Genomic DNA, 17,766 nt, shown 5'->3' with positions numbered 1-17,766 from the left:
TGAGAATTGAAAAATATTAAAATTGCCACCTGTAATTGTACAAATACAGTAGTTACCCAGTAATCACCTTTGCTTATGGAATGGGGTAAGAGTTGTTAGGGAAGACCTCAGAAAAAAAGTGGAAATTGAACTGAGTTTTAAGGATTGAATAAAACTCCCTTGCTCAAAAGGAAAGGCTATACATTCTGTAGAGAGATAGCAGGTACAGTTATTAAGGCACGATACAGTGTGGCATTTGTTTGAAAAATTTTTAAGTCACTTAATAAAGCTAAAACATGGGTTGTATGTTGAGAGTGGCAGGAATTAAACTTGGGGAGGGAAGCAGAAGCTAGCTCATAGAAGTCCTAACATGCTAAAATAGTTTTAGACTTTATCTTATAAATGATGGTACCTGATAAGAATGGTATTATTATTGTTTATTACTATTGCTTTCTTCCTTGCCCTTCAATAAAATAACTCTTAAGCCATTTCTATGGAATTGTAATTAGATGCTTTTTTGAGGATCCAAACACCTCTATCACCTTATATAGGTACTACATTAGGATTCACAGTTCAAATGTCTAAATGTTCTGTTGGTTGCTTCTATGATAAGCTTTTTGTCACAGTAATCACTATAATGTCTATTGTGCTTTTTCCTTCTCTCTCTTTATATAAACTTGTATAGCGAGAAAATGTCACTGAATATAAGCACTGTTTGATTACCAAAAATGAGAATGGCGAATACAACCTCAGTGGTACTAGGAAGAACTTCAGTAACCTTAAAGATCTTTTGAATTGTTACCAAATGGAAACTGTTCGTTCAGACAGTATAATTTTCCAGTTTACTAAATGCTGTCCCCCAAAGCCAAAAGGTAAAATAATTTTCTAGTTATTTTGAAAATACTGGTCATAGATGGTGTGTATGGTGGGAAGTATCTTCAGAATATTGATTTCAAAAGAAAAAGGAAAAAAGAAGCTCCAAAAACAAATTTAAGTTTTTTTCCTTATAATGTTGTATGAGCATCCTCTAATAAGATTGTTAAGTTTGGTTTGCATTGTCTAAAAGTGACTTAAAGATTTAAAATTCTAAAGTGTATTTAAAAATAATAATTTCTTGGTATCAGTAAGTCATTTATTGAACTGAAAGACCTTACTACCATATTCTCATGTTATTCTAGGTAAAAACTTTTATATTCTTTTAGAATTTTAATTTCTCTTAAATTATCTTTTAGCATAAATACAGGTTGGAAATTCCATGAAATAACAGGCACATTAAAATTATTATTAAAATTCCTGAAAAATTATATTAAAGAAGACATTATAATTTTGAATATATAAACTACTATCTGGTTAGAGTACATCAAAGTTCAGTAAATAAATTCCTAAAATAGTTTTCTATGGAAAAAAATGAACAGTAAGAGGTTATTAAGCATTTCTTGTATGTAGTACACATTTTATTTTATCCCTTCGGGGCAATTTGTATCCTCATTGTGTTTTTATTTTTTCCTTCCTTCTTTTTTTTTAATAACAGATAAGTCAAACCTTCTAGTCTTTAGAACCAATGGTATTTCTGATGTGCCAACCTCACCAACATTACAGAGGCATAATAATGTGAACCAAATGGTGTTTCACAAAATCAGAAATGAAGATTTGATATTTGTAAGTCATTAGATGCTTATTACTGTCTTTTTGTCTTTTTAAAACAAAAACTGGGAGTTCCCGTTGTGGCTCAGTGGTTAATGAATCTGACTAGGAACCATGAGGTTGCGGGTTTGATCCCTGGCCTCGCTCAGTGGATTAAGGATCTGTCATTGACGTGAGCTGTGGTGTAGGTCACAGATGTGGCTCAGATCCCACATTGCTGTGGCTCTGGTGTAGACCAGAGGCTACAGCTCTGATTAGACCCTAGCCTGGGAACCTCCATATGCCACAGGTGTGGCACTAGAAAAGACAAAAAAAGAATAAAACAACAACTGTTTTTCTTCACTTTCTACTTCTTCACTTTGGAACTATTTATTATAACCTATATTGTAAAAACTATATAGCAGGCAGATATTTTTATTTCTTGCGAAAATGTGATACCAAACTTCAGTTAGTTAATTATTTTAAGCATGGAATTGTATTCCCTCTTCAGGAATTAAAAAAATATTTTTTATAAACCTTAATTAAAAATTTAAAGCCGTCTTATAAAACACTATCTTAATTTCCAAGTTCTCAAGAAAGTAAGGGAAATTCAAAGATGGTACTAAAAACAAAGTAGTACAAAAGAGCTAATGATTGGCTGCAGGACGTTTTGGGGGAATTAAATCAGTCTCACTAGTCAAGGGAACTAAGATACAAAAGCAGCACAAAAAAGGCCAAATCTTAAGACCTACGCAAGACCAGTTAAAAGTGAAACCATCCGTGAATGAAGCCAGGACCCTCGAGTAAATATAACCTCAGTGAAACAATATATATTATAAATTGTGAAAAATTCACTCATTTGCAAAAAGAGAAGAAAAAAGAGGGTTGCCTGTTTTAGTTGAGCTCTTGAGAATTAAGAGGAAAAAGTCTCTCCTGAGAATTTGTAATAAACTTTTGAGTTGGGATTTCTTTATACCATTTTACATGGTTTGAGAAGCCTTAAGCCAGTAAATTAAAGTAACAAGTGATACTCCCCTAGTAACACCCTGTGGTAGTTGGCAGAAACAAATATAAAATCTTTTTGGAAGAATATGCTCTTAACCTAAGCCACCCCGAAGATAAAATGACTCCAAACATGAGTTTTTAATTGAAAATTTTAAAACATTCAGAGAAATAATTCAGGATTGAGCAAGAGTCAGGAGACCAACAAACATCAAAATTATACTCTAAGAGCTTCATATAACAGACTTTTCTGATAAAGATTATAAAATACATACATAGGTATGTTTAAAAATAAAAAAGGAGGAGTTCCCACTCTGGTGCAACAGGATCTTGGGAGCACTAGGACTCAGGTTTGATCCCCGGCCTGGCACAGTGGGTTAAGGATCCAGTGCTGCCACAGCTGTGGCTTAGGTCACAACTTTGGCTCAGATCTGATCCCTGGCCCTGGAACTCCATATGCCATGGGTGGCTAAAAAAGAAAAAAGGAGTTGAAAACATGGGAAAAAAAAAAAAAACATTATCAAAACAGCCCAACTAGATTTTGGGGAAAAAGTATAGAATGAAAAATATACTCACTGACATAATAAAAACAGACAAATCAAAAAGCAGATTATTCGCAGTTAAAGGGAGACCTAGTGAACTGAAAGGTAGATCTGAAAATTATTCAAATACAGCAGAAAGGGAGAAAAAAATAGAAATTAAGAAAGAGAAGTGACTTGGAGACTAGAATGAGAAAGGCCATCTGATGTTCCATAAGGAGACAATAGATGGAATTATCCAGAATGATAAAGATATGAATTTTTATGTTGGTAAGAAGAAGCAGAGAGTTAGTAAGTAACCTAACATTACAAAACTAATGATAATAGAACACAGCCAGTCCTGCTTCAGGGTGCAGGCTTTCAACAATTATTCTGTAAGGATAGCCAAGAAATACCAGTAATAGTAGTAATAGCTAACACTTACTGAGAATTTACTCTTTTGTAGACTGTATTATGTGCCTTCATGTATTTATTCATTTATTGTTCATAACAGTTCTATGGAAAATTAGTTATTATCCCCATTCCTCACATAAATAAGCCAAGAGAATTGCAATGCAGAGAGATTAAATAACCTGTACAAGGTCACACGATTAAGTGGTAATAAAGAACAAGTCATTCTTCCTCCACAAACCATACAGTTTGCCTTTCTACTGCACTATTAGGAAAGACAAAGTTTCACATGTAAATAAATGTAAGTAAACAATGATGTTATAAAATGTGATAATTATAGCTAATTCAGGGCATTTAAGAACAGAGTGGAATCCAAATATACTTTATTCATTAATTCTAGTTTTCTGTCTTTTATTACTGTGAAGGAAACAGAATATAATTAATATGGAGTCTCAAATCTGGGTTTAGTTTGTAAGGGAAATAATTGCTTATGGATTTTTTAAAACTCTTCATTGGACATATTTCCTAATTCTCATATCTCTCTCCATTTTTAGTCATCCTTTTCTTTCCTTTTTTCTTTTAAAGAATGAAAGTCTTGGCCAAGGCACGTTTACAAAAATTTTTAAAGGTGTAAGAAGAGAAGTAGGAGACTATGGTCAACTGCATGAAACAGAAGTTCTTTTAAAAGTTTTGGATAAAGCACATAGAAACTACTCAGAGGTTTGTATATTTTTTTGTGTAGTTCATGTAGTTTGTGATATTTAAAGATAAGCTCTCATACAACGGATTTGTGCATATGGCTTTTCAAAATTGTAATATATATATATATATGTATATATATATATATGCACACACACGAAGGACCTTTCTGAGGATGCTGTCTGCTGGGGCTAAAAAATTATAGAATTTTTAATGATAAATTATAATTTTCAAACTAATACTATCTAGAATTATATTAAAAGTTTTGTTACATTTTTACATATACTAAAGCAGTGCTTTTTAAACTTGGCTTTCCAGAGTTTTATAGGTTCCACAGATTTCCTCTGCAATTTCATCTACTTAAAAAGTTTGAAAGGCATTGTACCTAGGAAGTCTCTAGGTGAAATATGGAAACCTCTAGGCATTATCCAGAGAGATGCTAGCTTGCAGAAACCCAGCTGCCAAACAGATACTGACTCACAGACTTTGAAAACTTATGGTTTCCAAAGGAGACGGATTGGGGAGTGGGGGAGTGCGCTAGGGGTTTGGGATAGAAATTATATAAAATTGGGTTGTAATGATCGTTGTACAACTATAAATGTAATAAAATTCTGAGTAATTAAAAAAAAAAAAAAAGAAACCCAGCTGCCAGTGGCCAGAGTCCTTAGCAGAGTAATGTATCACCAGATGTAACAAACATTTTGGATACTCATAATGTCTTAAAAGATTTCATAGAAGGTAATGTGAAACATACAAGCCAAAGAGTTGTTCTAATCCCCAACACCACAGTGCTGGTCATTGTGATCTTCAACAAGCATACCCAGAAATTCCAGTCAAAGTTTAGTTGAGTTCCCATTGTGGCTGAGTGAGTTAAGAACCCAACACAGTGTTCATGAGGATGCATGTTTGATTCTTGGCGTCACTCAGTGGGTGGGCTAAGGATCTGGTGTTGGTGCAAGCTGAGGTGTAGGTCACAGATGCAGCTTGGATCCCGCTTGCTGTGGCATAGGCCAGCAACTGCAGCTCTGGTTTGATCCCTAGTCTGGGAACCTCCATATGCTGCAGGTGCAGCCATTAAAACAAAAAAAAAAGTTTGAGTTAGCGATGCCATACCAGCCTCCTGACTAGTAACAACTATTGTTAACAACTATATTTTACCTGCACAGAAATCATTTTTCATTCTTCAGTAAGTGTTATTTGAAGCTTCCATGCATTTACTGCTGTCCCACATCACTCTAGTGTCTGCCTTTGCGCCTCTTTGTATCTCTGCTCTCTACTCTAGGTGCTATGGATCTTAGTGTGTTTATCTTGCATCATTCATGTTGCCCTGTACCACTACTGCTCTTTCTTTTCACATTGCTGTCTCCTCACATCAAGCTTATTCAGGGGTTTCTTGAGAATGAACTTTGGCATTAAGGTTGATGGCAGTTGTTAAATCCATCAAAAGGGACCAAAGCATATTGTATCCTTATCTACAGTCCTGCCGAGAATAGAGAAAGTGCATTTCTCTTATGGCAGAAAGTATATTTCTGAACTATGAATGCTTATGGATACAAAAAATAATTTTTTTGCATCTTTTTTATGTTTTTCTTTTCCTTAGTCTTTCTTTGAAGCAGCAAGCATGATGAGCCAGCTTTCTCATAAACATCTGGTTTTAAATTATGGAGTATGTGTCTGTGGAGAGGAGAGTAAGTAAAACCATTGGCTTCCTTATGTTTATATTATGCTTTTTTCAAAATATCCATTTTTGTTTATATAGAAAATTTAATTTTAGGATCATAGTTAGATATCAGTATAAATTATAGTTTAACAGAAGTTAAATATTTTTGAAACCAAAAATATACTGTTCAGTTATATATCTTCTTAAAAAGGAAACCAATGAATGACATTAAAATACAGTAAACTGTTTTAATATGCCTTGTTAAAATGCAGGAACAGGGAGTTCCCATTATGCAGAGATAATGAACCCTACCGGTATCCATGAGGATGTGGGTTTGATCCCTGGCCTTGCTCAGTGGGTTAAGGATTCAGCATTGCCACAAGCTGTGGTATAGGTCACAGATGCAGCTTGGAGCCTGCGTTGCTGTGGTTGTGGTGTAGGCCGACAGCTGCAGCTCCAATTTGAGTCCTAGACTGGGAATTTCCATCTGCTGCACATGAGGTCCTAAAAAAAGCAAAAACAAACAAACAAACAAACAAAACAAGAACAGTAGAGTATTATAGTAAACAAATATAACTTTTCCTGTTTACCATTCCAGTACAGATTATGGCTGGTTCAATATAACACTGGAATAACTGGGCGTTTTAGTACAGATTTATTTGAAATTATTAAGACAGAGCATATAAATGATAGGCTAATTTTAATGGAACTGATGGAAATGATTGGATGTTGATACTAGATATAATCGATGACTAAATTTAGACTATTCATAAAAACTTGCAAAGTTTGTATTCAGAAAACTTCTTATGTAATTAATTCCCCCTTTTTCATTAGTAATGTGGATTAAATATACATCCATACTTATATAACATTTCATTTCTCTAAAAATTTCTAGTCTTTTCAAAGGCAGTGTTTTTCAGATCTGTTCTGTAGCGGTATCTCGGGTATCTGAGGGAGCTGATGAAGAGAGAAATCTAAATTAAGAGTAGAGAGTTCTGCCTCTCACCCCCAACTAGAGTGGTTCTGTATTTCTTTTTTATTTATTGATGTTTCCCATAATTTAGGGGGGAAAAAGAATTTACGTATTTCCATAATTTGAAAACAGTGTTTTAGAGAATATAATCCCTCTTCTTACATTTGCTTTATACTTATTTCATTGATTCTGTGGTGCATTTTTTTCACATTTAAAAATATCTGAAATTAGGAAGTATGATGTATTTGATGGCATGTCATGGATTAATTAGCAATTTTTTAAAAATTTACAACATATACAATAATGAGACATATGACAATCAGTGTTATCTATGAAATAAAATATTAGGTCTTAATACCACATAAAAAAGTTTTATTAATCTCTTGTTCATTGTTAACTCCTAGATCTTTTTTCTTTTCTCCCTCTTTTTTTTTTTTTTGACACTTGCCCTGACATAAATTTATCTGCAGTCAATTCCTGATTATTGGCATGTGTATTGCTCTCCAAATTAACTATAGGCAGCAAAACTGTCATTACATCTGTTTTAGTTACCCATAACCAGCAAGATCCAAAGACAACGTTTGTCTTTAACTGTTGTTGTATACCATTTGAAAACTAATTAATTTTAATATTAGATAAAGCAGAATCATAATTTGGGATTCGATCTATATGTATCTATGTATCATTACATATAAGGTACAGTTATATATAATGTGTGTGTGTATATATATATATATATATATATAAAATATATATAATTGTTTAGAGATCTACCTCCTGCTGTTGTGAATAAACTAAAACCCCCAAATACAATGGTATATAGCTAACAAGGTTTAAGTTGGTGAAATTTACATAGTTTAAATCTCTTTACCTATAATGCCCACATATAATTATATTTATAAAAGTTTAAATTTATGTATTCTTATTATATTGTACTTGAGCCTTATTATTATCATTATATTTTGATGCAGATATTCTGGTTCAGGAGTTTGTAAAATTTGGGTCACTGGATACATATCTGAAAAAGAATAAAAATTCTATAAATATATTATGGAAACTTGAAGTGGCTAAACAGTTGGCATGGGCCATGCATTTTCTAGTAAGTAATTAGTATATTCTTTTATCAAATTATTGTTTTAGATTATGAAGCAATGTAGAAAGGTCTTGACCTGGGAATGAGAAATAAATTTCTAAATGGATGCTGAATTATAAAATCATCTGTGATAGTTGAGGAAAGGGATTGTATTAGGCATTTGTTTATGTGAAATCAGTTTTGAAAGAAAGAGTTGTCATCCCATCAGTTTCTTAGAACTGCTGATGGACAGACAATCTGTAGTTTGTATATCTTGGTTTAAAATAATTTAACTGAAAATTACGCAGAAACATGTTGTGCTAACTATGCAAAGTGGAAAATCTCTGCAGAAAATACCTTGTTGGGGAGTTCCTGTTGTGACTCAGGGGTAATGAACCTGACTAGTATCCATGAGGATGTGGGTTCAGTCCCTGGTCTCACTCAGTGGGTTAAGGATCTGGCTTTGCTGTGAGCTATGGTGTAGGTTGCAGATGTGGCTCAGATCCTATGTTGCTGTGGCTGTGGCATAGGCTGGCACCTCCATATGCCATGGTATGGCCATAAAAAGCAAAAAAAAAGAAAGAAAGAAAGAAAGAAAATACCTTGTTGTGGTATTTGTGGGTAATTGGACATTATGTCCGTTGAGAAAGCAGTATGGCCAGAGAAGCAGACTCCCAAAAGATCAGCCAGTGATCAGAACCTTCAGGGTATACATATATCCCGCTACTGAACAGAAACACTATTTCTTGCTGTCAGCTACCATATAAGAATATATACTGTTTAAAATCTCAGCTTAATAAAGTAGACTACCATTAAGTAGTTTTAAAAAGTATTTGTTTTGTCATGGGTATAGATTATTGTTTCATTTAAAATGTAAAACAAGAAGCACAGTGCTGCCATAAAATTTCCCTTTACTATCTCAAAATGTACTTCCAGATAAATGTTTATTAGTCAATACTGTCTTACTTATTTTTCTTTTTAAAATCCATTCGAGGCATTGGACATGTAAGTGTTCAAATATTTGTGGAATAATATTTCAATGTGTATGTGTTTAATAGGAAGAGAAAACCCTTATTCATGGGAATGTGTGCGCCAAAAATATTCTTCTTATCAGAGAAGAAGACAGGAAGACAGGAAATCCTCCCTTCATCAAACTTAGTGATCCTGGCATCAGTATTACAGTTTTGCCCAAGGACAGTAAGTTCTATAAGAATTGAGTTTAACTTTATTAAGCTTTGTTTAGAAGGAGGCGTAAAAAGCATGCTGTTAATTTTTCTCAAACTCTATATATTATCAACATTTTCTTGATTAATGATTACATTTAGTTTATCATTTTTAGCAATCTAAGCTATAGTTACATCCTTGTCTCTGTTCATTTCTCCTTTCTTATAAGCATGTTACTATGGACCATAAGATGATTTAAAACTTTTTTAATCCCTAATTATGTATAAAAGGTCAGATTTTATCCAATTTTAATGTGCAATATTTTAATACAGTTTGAGTCACAAGTAAATTTTCTAAATTTTTCTTCCCTTTAGTCACTAAATGAAAATTTGAGAAAAATAAATTATCTAGTTTGAGATTTTCATTTAGTTTATTCAAGCTAATTCTGATTTTTTAAAACTTTTATTTTGTGTTATAACCTGTTACTTAACACATTTAATTAAAATTTTCAGTCACATAGTTGACAGGAGTTTTTTTGTGTTTGTTTTTGTGCAAATAGTGTTTTAATTTTATTTCATTATATTAGCCAGTTTTCTCTGATTGAATATTTTAAATTTAAAATCCAAATTGATCAACGTTTGTAAATTGATGTATGGTTTCCTATTTGAGTCAAGCGTACTTAAACTTGTTGCTTTTATATGACAGTGAAGACAGACTATGTTACAGGATTTTAAATATGATATGCAAGGAAATTGTACCCTTTGTAATGGGAGGTGAAGAAAGTATATATATTAATATGGTGAAGGAGAATGGACTCTGTACTCTTAAATTTCTCAATTATGTAGCAAAATATTCACATTGCTTTACCAAATTATACCAAAAGATGTGATAGTTTATCCTTCATTCTTACTTATTTACTTTGTCTGTCTGCCTGTCTGTCTCTCTCTATCTCCCTCTTTTCTCTCTATGCCAGAATACCAGAAGGTGGTACTTTGAATACCATTTTTCTGATGAGATCAAAGACCACAAAAACTGTACTTAGGAAATTCCATGTTCTGAACAGAACCTACCTTTATCAGTTCCATACCCAGAATATCTTTTTTTTTTCTTTTTTTTTTTTACTGCTCTACAATTGTCAACATGCTCTGCTCTTATGATGTCATCACTTTATTTCCAGAATCATTTATTTATTTATTTATTTATTTATTTATTGTCTCTTTGCTATTTCTTTGGGCCGTTCCTGCGGCATATGGAGGTTCCCAGGCTAGGGGTTGAATTGGAGCTGTAGCCGCCTGCCTACGCCAGAGCCACAGCAACGCAGGATCCGAGCTGCGTCTGCAACCTACAACCACAGCTCACGGCAACGCCGGATCCTTAACCCACTGAGCAAGGGCAGGGACCGAACCCGCAACCTCATGGTTCCTAGTTGGATTCGTTAACCACTGCGCCACGACGGGAACTCCAATACCCAGAATATCTTGATATGATTTAGTCATCCTGTTGGTCCTTGTTTTTCCAGATGCAAGTTAGAATAGCCTCTCCTATTGAACATTAGTACAGCTGGGAATGATAGTAACATTACTTTTACTACTTACATTGTAAAGAAATTTTTAAAAATATTAAGCAATTTTGAGACAAATTTTATGGAAAAAAATTTTTGAATGCGCAACTATTAGGAAGGGGTAGAGAGTTGGGTACTAGTTCAGACTCTGTGGTTTAATGAAAAGTTTAGTTTATCCAGGATTCATTGTGTAGGATTCTAATTCTCTCTGTGCTATTAACAAATTGTGTGACTTTGAGCAAATTATTCAGTCTTTATGGGTTTCAGTGTTGTTAAAGCTGAGATATTGAATTAGATGATCTCAAAAGTCCCTCCTCGCTCTTACACATATACACATGTATGCACAAACACACAGACATACACACACACTCCCAAACAAATTTAAAAGTTTTGATTATTCAAATTAGTGTGAAAATTATTTACAATATATAAGAATTGTTTATTTGTTCGAACTATTTAACCATACTTTTTTCCTATTGTTTAAAAGTTCTGCAGGAGAGAATACCATGGGTGCCTCCTGAATGCATTGAAAATCCTAAAAATCTAAACTTGGCAACAGATAAATGGAGTTTTGGTACCACTTTGTGGGAAATCTGCAGTGGAGGTGATAAGCCTCTGAATGCTTTGGATTCTCAAAGAGTAAGTTTATATAAATGGTGAAGTTGTAATTATTCTGTGATCCTTGATATTTCTTTAGACCATCTTATGTTAAAAAGAAAGTTGATGTGGCATATATAATTTATTCTCAATATGTGATTCTTTTATAATAGAAGCTACAGTTTTATGAAGATAGGCATCAGCTTCCTGCACCAAAGTGGACAGAATTAGCAAATCTTATTAATAATTGTATGGATTATGAACCAGATTTTAGACCTTCTTTCAGAGCCATCATACGAGACCTTAATAGCTTGTTTACTCCAGGTATGTATTCCTGAAGCAATCTTAATGATTCTCCTGCTATCTTTCTGTGTTTATTGTCTTTAATAAATCTTTACTAATTTTGTAATCCCTTCTAGGAATTTCCCTGATATCTTGTAGACCATCCTAATTTCTTATGTTCATATGACTTTTATTACTTTATACATGTTCAGGTCTTCTTGATTATTTCCATTTTTGAAAAAGGATTTTTCCCGGAGTTCCTGTCATGGTGCAGTGGTTAATGAATCTGACTAGGAACCATGAGATTGTGGGTTCAATCCCTGGCCTTACTCAGTGGGTTAAGGATCCAGCGTTGCCGTGAGCTGTGGTATATAGGTCGAAGACATGGCTCGGATCCTGTGTTGCTGTGGCTCTAGCGTAGGCCAATGACTACAGCTCCGATTAGACTCCTAGCCTGGGAACCTCCATATGCCACGGGAGTGGCCCTAGAAAAGTCACAAAGACAAAAAAAAAGGATTTTTCCCTTTAAATAACCTCATTTTAGTTTGCAGATAATGAGTAGTATACTCTGTAAGACTGACTTATTTAACTTTAAAAAAATTCTTGGGAGTTCCCGCTGTGGCACAGCAGGCTCAGGGCATCTCTACAGTGCCAGGACACGGGCTCAATCCCAAGCTTGGCACAGTGGGTTCAGGGATCTGGTGTTGCCATAGCTTCTGTATAGGCTGCAACCATGGCTTGGATCTGATCCCTGCCCTAGGAACTCCACATGCTGCAGGGAAGCCAAAAAGCCCCCAAACTACCCAATTCTTTATTATTTCAACTAGTTCTCATGTATTTTATAATTGATTTTCTAAATGTGAAGTAGTTTTGTTTTTGTTTGTCCTCTGTTCCTTTAAAATAAGTAGCTAAATATACAAGTGTTTCACCCATTTTCCTGTTTCACTACCATTTGCCGTTCTCACCACAAAAATCAGAATATAATCTTACTTTATAAATATTAAAACTACCTGTTTGGAAAGTAATCATTTATCCTTTGCAAAAATCTTTATTGAAAATCTGTCAGATAATGGGTTATAATTAAATGCTTCCATAAACATAATCTAAACAGAGTTGCCTTTTATCAATTTTTTTTAGTATTTCTAACTCATTCTCATTATTTTGGTCAGCTTGAATACATGTTATTTTAACCCAGATAATGTGCTTGCCAGGTTATGGTAGAAATATTATTTTTATTTCTCCAGATTATGAACTACTAACAGAAAATGATATGTTACCAAATATGAGAATAGGTGCCCTAGGGTTTTCTGGTGCATTTGAAGACCGAGACCCTACACAGTTTGAAGAGAGACACTTGAAATTTCTACAGCAACTTGGCAAGGTAAGATGTCAGAAGATTTTTTTAAAGTATTTAAGTGTAATCATAAAACATTTTATTTAGGGGAAAAAAGGCTTTAGAGAGTCTGTAAAGCTTGCTTTCCACAAAATTTAGCAAAAAAAGTTCAGTTGCCAAATGTTGGAGAAATGCTGTGTTAAACAAGTTCTGAAGAACTTCTCAGAACCTTTAACATGAAATATGAATCTAACATCTTCAAGAGGAGGATAAACTAGGCAGTATTTTCCCCAATTAATTTACCATGGGACTCTTTCTTGGTAAAGGGTGTTTAATTATGACTTTACATCCACCTCCATTTTTAGTCATCTCAGGAACAAATAATTTGATTGTTCAGAGTCTAGATGTTGACTGGACCATGTTCACTAGCAGACAGAGTCTCTGTTGAAAGGTCCCACAGTGATGCATAGCCTACATATTTTGAGGAGGACCAGGAAAGGCTTAGTTCTTAGCAGGTCCAATTTTAAGCTTTCTCTCTTCCACTAAACTTGCCAGTATAGGGTTTTTTACCTTGTGGTGTTTTGAATTGGATTTTGGCATGGATATATTATGAAGACCTTACTTAGGTATTGTATCTAAAGTAAATGTTCTGATTCAGTTTTATCAGAGCTAAATATTGGGGGTTAAATTATGTATTGGCTTAGTTACATTAATACTTTTTTGTCATTCCTTGTTTGTAAATATCCTCAAGAATGTTTCAAAGAGTGTAGCAATGGCAAACAAACAAGAGGTCGGGTATTGGGTATGTTAGTTATCCAAAGCTGTGCAACAAATTACCCTAAAACTTAACAGCTGAAAATAAGAAACATTTATTATTACCTAGGTTAGGCTAGTTGGGAATCTGGGAGCAATTTAGTTCTAGCTCCACTGGTCTCTAACAAAACTTCAATCAACATCTCAGCCAGGATTTGCAGTCTCATCTGAAGGCTTCATAGGGAAAGACTTCCAAGCTTACTTACACAGCTGTTGACAAGCCTTTAGAATATCTGCTTCCAAGTTCACTTACATGGAACTCTCCACAGGCTGCCTCACAACATGGTTGCTGAGAGCAAAACCCAACATTGAAGCCATAGTCTTTTTAGATTCCTAATCTCGGGAGTGGCATCTTAACCACTCCTGCCATATTCTGTTCCTTATAAATGAGTTAAAAATCTAGCCTCTACTCAAGGGGAGGAGATTATAAAAGAGCTTGATTGTCAGAAGGTAGAGAACTTTGGGAGATAATCACAGAAGCTGCCAACCAACCATACAGGGTGATCTTGGCCATAATTCTGTGATTATAAAAGAGCTTGATTGTCAGAAGGTAGAGAACTTTGGGAGATAATCACAGAAGCTGCCAACCATACAGGGTGATCTTGGCCATAATTCTGTGTTGATAGCATCACTTTCTTGGTTGTATGAAATTGCCCAAAATTTAATATACCTTTTTGCTCCCTTCCCCCCAAAGTTAGCTACTGATATTTCCTAGAAAGTATTCTCTGGAACAGTTGGGGAAATGATACTTTGAACATGAGTAACCCCTTTATTTCCTGATGAGAAAAATCAAGGTCCAGAGAAGTAATGCTTAATAGTCAAACAGTTAAATAAAAAATTATTTATGGAAAAGGAACAAATTATTATGATATTATTTATTCATGGGTTTATTGTTGAACACACCTTGATGTATGTTGTTTGCAAATATTTTCATGACCAAAACCACTAGTCATTACATTAGTCGCTAGTCATAAAATCATGAAAGCCTTAGAAATTATTTAAGATTTTTTTCTTGTACTTTTATTTCTTCTCAGTTCTTAATATGAACATGAATATATGAACATTTGTATGATTAAGATTGTTTTCTAGGAAAAAAGCCAGTTTTTCAAATTCTAAAATCTAAAGTGAAAAACTGTCTCTCAGTTTAAAGTTAGAACTTACTAAACCAGTAGAAGAAAATCTAATGGGCAATCTAGGAACCAGAAATCTTTGGGCAGTTCTGAATTACTTTCAAATTTTTAGGTTTTTTTTCCCAGAAATGATGTGGTTTTAATATAGAAATATTTAAGTTACTCCTAAGTGCTAGGTGGTACACTGGTCATTGTGGATATGGAATATATTCATTGACTCCATAGAATCTGCAACTTGGTTGGAGGAAGTGGATTACAAACTAACAATAATTGGAGCATTGTAATTAGTATATACTGTTGTACTTAAATTTCACACAGATTGTTTTCTAAGATTTCCTTATGATATGAATTGGTATAGGTGTCAACATTTTAATCATTCATGTATAAACATACCTCAAAGATATTGTGAGTTCACTTGTAGACTACCACAAAAAAAGTAAATATCACATTAAAATGAGTCACATGAAGTTTTTGGTTCCCCAAAACATGTAAAAGTTATGTTTATACTATACTGTCAGCTATTAGGGGGGAATAATAGCATTATGTCTTTAAAAAAAATGCATACCTTAATTTAAAAAATACTTTTGGCACAGCACTGTAAATCAACTATATTTTAATTTTTAAAAATGATAAAAAAATATTTTGCTGAAAGCAAATGCCACCTATCATCTGAGCTTTTAACCAGTGTATTCTTTTTGCTAGTGGAGTCTTACTTCCATGTTGATGACTGCTGAAATTTGGGATGGTTGTGACAGGTTCTTAAAAGACAACAATAAAGTTTGCTATATGGATTGACTGTTCAATATATTATTATTTTCAGGATGTTATCTGGCATTATTAGAGTATGTTGCTGTTTTAAGAGAATTTCTTATTCTTTATAATCACCCTAAAATCTCATTCATTTGGACTTAATTCAATATTTGCAGTAACTCAAACTCAGCTAGGGAGTTCCCGTCGTGGTGCAGTGGCTAGGGAATCGGACTAGGAACCATGAGGTTGCGGGTTTGGTCCCTGGCCTTGCTCAGTGGGTTAACAATCCGGCATTGCCGTGAGAAGTGGTGTAGGTCGCAGACGCGGCTCGGGATTCAGTGCTGCTGTGGCTCTGGCAAAGGCCAGCGGCTACAGCTCTGATTCAACCGCTAGCCTGGGAACCTCCATATGCTGTAGGAGTGGCCTTAGAAAAGGCAAAAAGACAAAAAAAAAAACCTTAACTAGATTTAAGTATATATATATAAATCCCATTCTTAAGATATGCTTTTATAAAAGAATTAATATTTAGGCATATAAGCCATATAAGAAAATGTGACACATCTACATAAATTCATAGATGGTAGTTACTTCAGAAGAAATGTTGTTAGTAAAACTACTCTTCACTAGTTAGGTTAACACCTTCTGGTTTGACTGTTCACTTATTCAGACTACTCTTTAGTTTAAATTTCTGATTTTTTTCATTATTTTCTAAATGTATGTTTGAACTTCCTTAAATCATAATAAAGTTTTCTCCTTATGTACTTGATTAGATAGTTAATCAAAACCGTATGTATCTCTGTTATTCAAGTTTTTATCAAATGTACTTTTTTCTAGCTGGTAGTTAAGAGTGATCTAGGGCTAAAAAATGAATTAGGAATTATAAATTAGGAGGTTATGGAATAGTTCCAACAGGCATACCTCACCTTAAGCTTTCAACCATTGTTTGAAAATGAATGTTAGAAACATTAAAGTATGCACCTTCAGTATCTCTTAGTTCCTTTAAAAACAAAGCTATTTTAATCTCAAATTGGTACAGAACTTTGAGCAATTGTAAAAAGAAAAATAATGGATAATATTTTTACTTTTAGAGAAGTAAAGAGTATGTTAAAACTTTCTAAAATCATTGAAAAACAACATCTCTTTTTAGAGTGATATAATAAATCTTGGTTTGCTTTTTAAAATCAGACCTTCTGTTAACCTAGATTCTGTCTGTAAAATTTCTAGTATCTCTCCCATAGCGCGTTTTGCTTCCTTAAAGCAACTAAAACTTTGTACTGTTTCACTTTTAAACCTTCCTGAGTATCTTATCCTAAGCATATTCTCAGGATAAAAGGAAAAGAGAAATTTCTTTTTATGTTTAGTTTCCTCACATTGTGCCAGATTAGTATTATCTGTGCCATAAAGATTTTTCTAAAATGTCTTCACTCGTTACTGATTTTCCTTTTTTCTGGAAACCAATAGCATTTGTTCTTTTCCACACAATTTAGTTATTTTGTTGTTTTTTGGTTTTGTTTTTAACTTTGAAAAGTTCCTTTAACATGTCGTAAGACATTACTAGGCACACAGAGTTAGTCATACATTAGTTAGTAAAACAATGGAGATAATGATCATCATTCAGCAGTATATACTGGTATAAAAGAAAGAGAAATAGCAAAGAATACATCAAAACATCACTAGATTAACATGAAGGAAAGATCAGACTAAATTATACAGTATTTTTCTTTTTAAAGTAACTTTTTTTCTAGTTATGAAAGTGGTATATATTACAGAGAAATTAGAAAAACAGATGCATTTCCTTCATTCTAATCTGCAAACCTAAACACACAGCTTGTCTCAAAAGTGAAACCCTTCTATGCACAGTTTTCTCTGTTTTTCAGCTATTGTGTCATCAAGATTTTCTGTTAGTAATATCCTTTTGAAACAGCTTTAAAATAGAATATATAATTTATTTGCAACAGTCTGCATTATTGCAACTTTTAGTTATTTCCATTTTTACATTTAAAATTTTTTACATAGTTCATCAGGTTTAAAATTATTTTAAAATTGAGGAGACCCGGGAAGGCATTTTCAGAATACATTTACAACCGAATACATTTCTCAGTAATTTAGTTTGTAGGAAATGAAAAGAAATGGTATGGTCTTTAGTCCATTATAAATTTTAAAAATATTTTTAAATTATAGTTGTTTTAAAACATTGTG

At 33.6% G+C, this 17,766-nt stretch overlaps 1 protein-coding gene across 2 annotated transcripts in view; it reads left to right on the top strand.

Annotated features, from left to right (window-relative positions):
- The window catches only part of JAK2 (Janus kinase 2), a 143,311-nt gene that overhangs the window by 101,167 nt on the left and 24,378 nt on the right, over positions 1–17,766 (top strand). For both annotated transcript variants that reach the window (XM_047767684.1, XM_047767685.1), the window contains 9 exons: positions 665–851; positions 1,511–1,638; positions 4,119–4,253; positions 5,833–5,920; positions 7,837–7,964; positions 8,996–9,134; positions 11,150–11,301; positions 11,433–11,583; positions 12,786–12,922. In XM_047767684.1, the coding sequence (XP_047623640.1) occupies positions 665–851; positions 1,511–1,638; positions 4,119–4,253; positions 5,833–5,920; positions 7,837–7,964; positions 8,996–9,134; positions 11,150–11,301; positions 11,433–11,583; positions 12,786–12,922 (1,245 nt within the window). The remainder of the gene's footprint in view (positions 1–664; positions 852–1,510; positions 1,639–4,118; positions 4,254–5,832; positions 5,921–7,836; positions 7,965–8,995; positions 9,135–11,149; positions 11,302–11,432; positions 11,584–12,785; positions 12,923–17,766) is intronic.

Source organism: Phacochoerus africanus, chromosome 2 (genome assembly GCF_016906955.1).
Source record: "Phacochoerus africanus isolate WHEZ1 chromosome 2, ROS_Pafr_v1, whole genome shotgun sequence".
NCBI lineage: Eukaryota > Metazoa > Chordata > Mammalia > Artiodactyla > Suidae > Phacochoerus > Phacochoerus africanus.
This window is presented reverse-complemented; position numbering and strand designations above follow the sequence as displayed.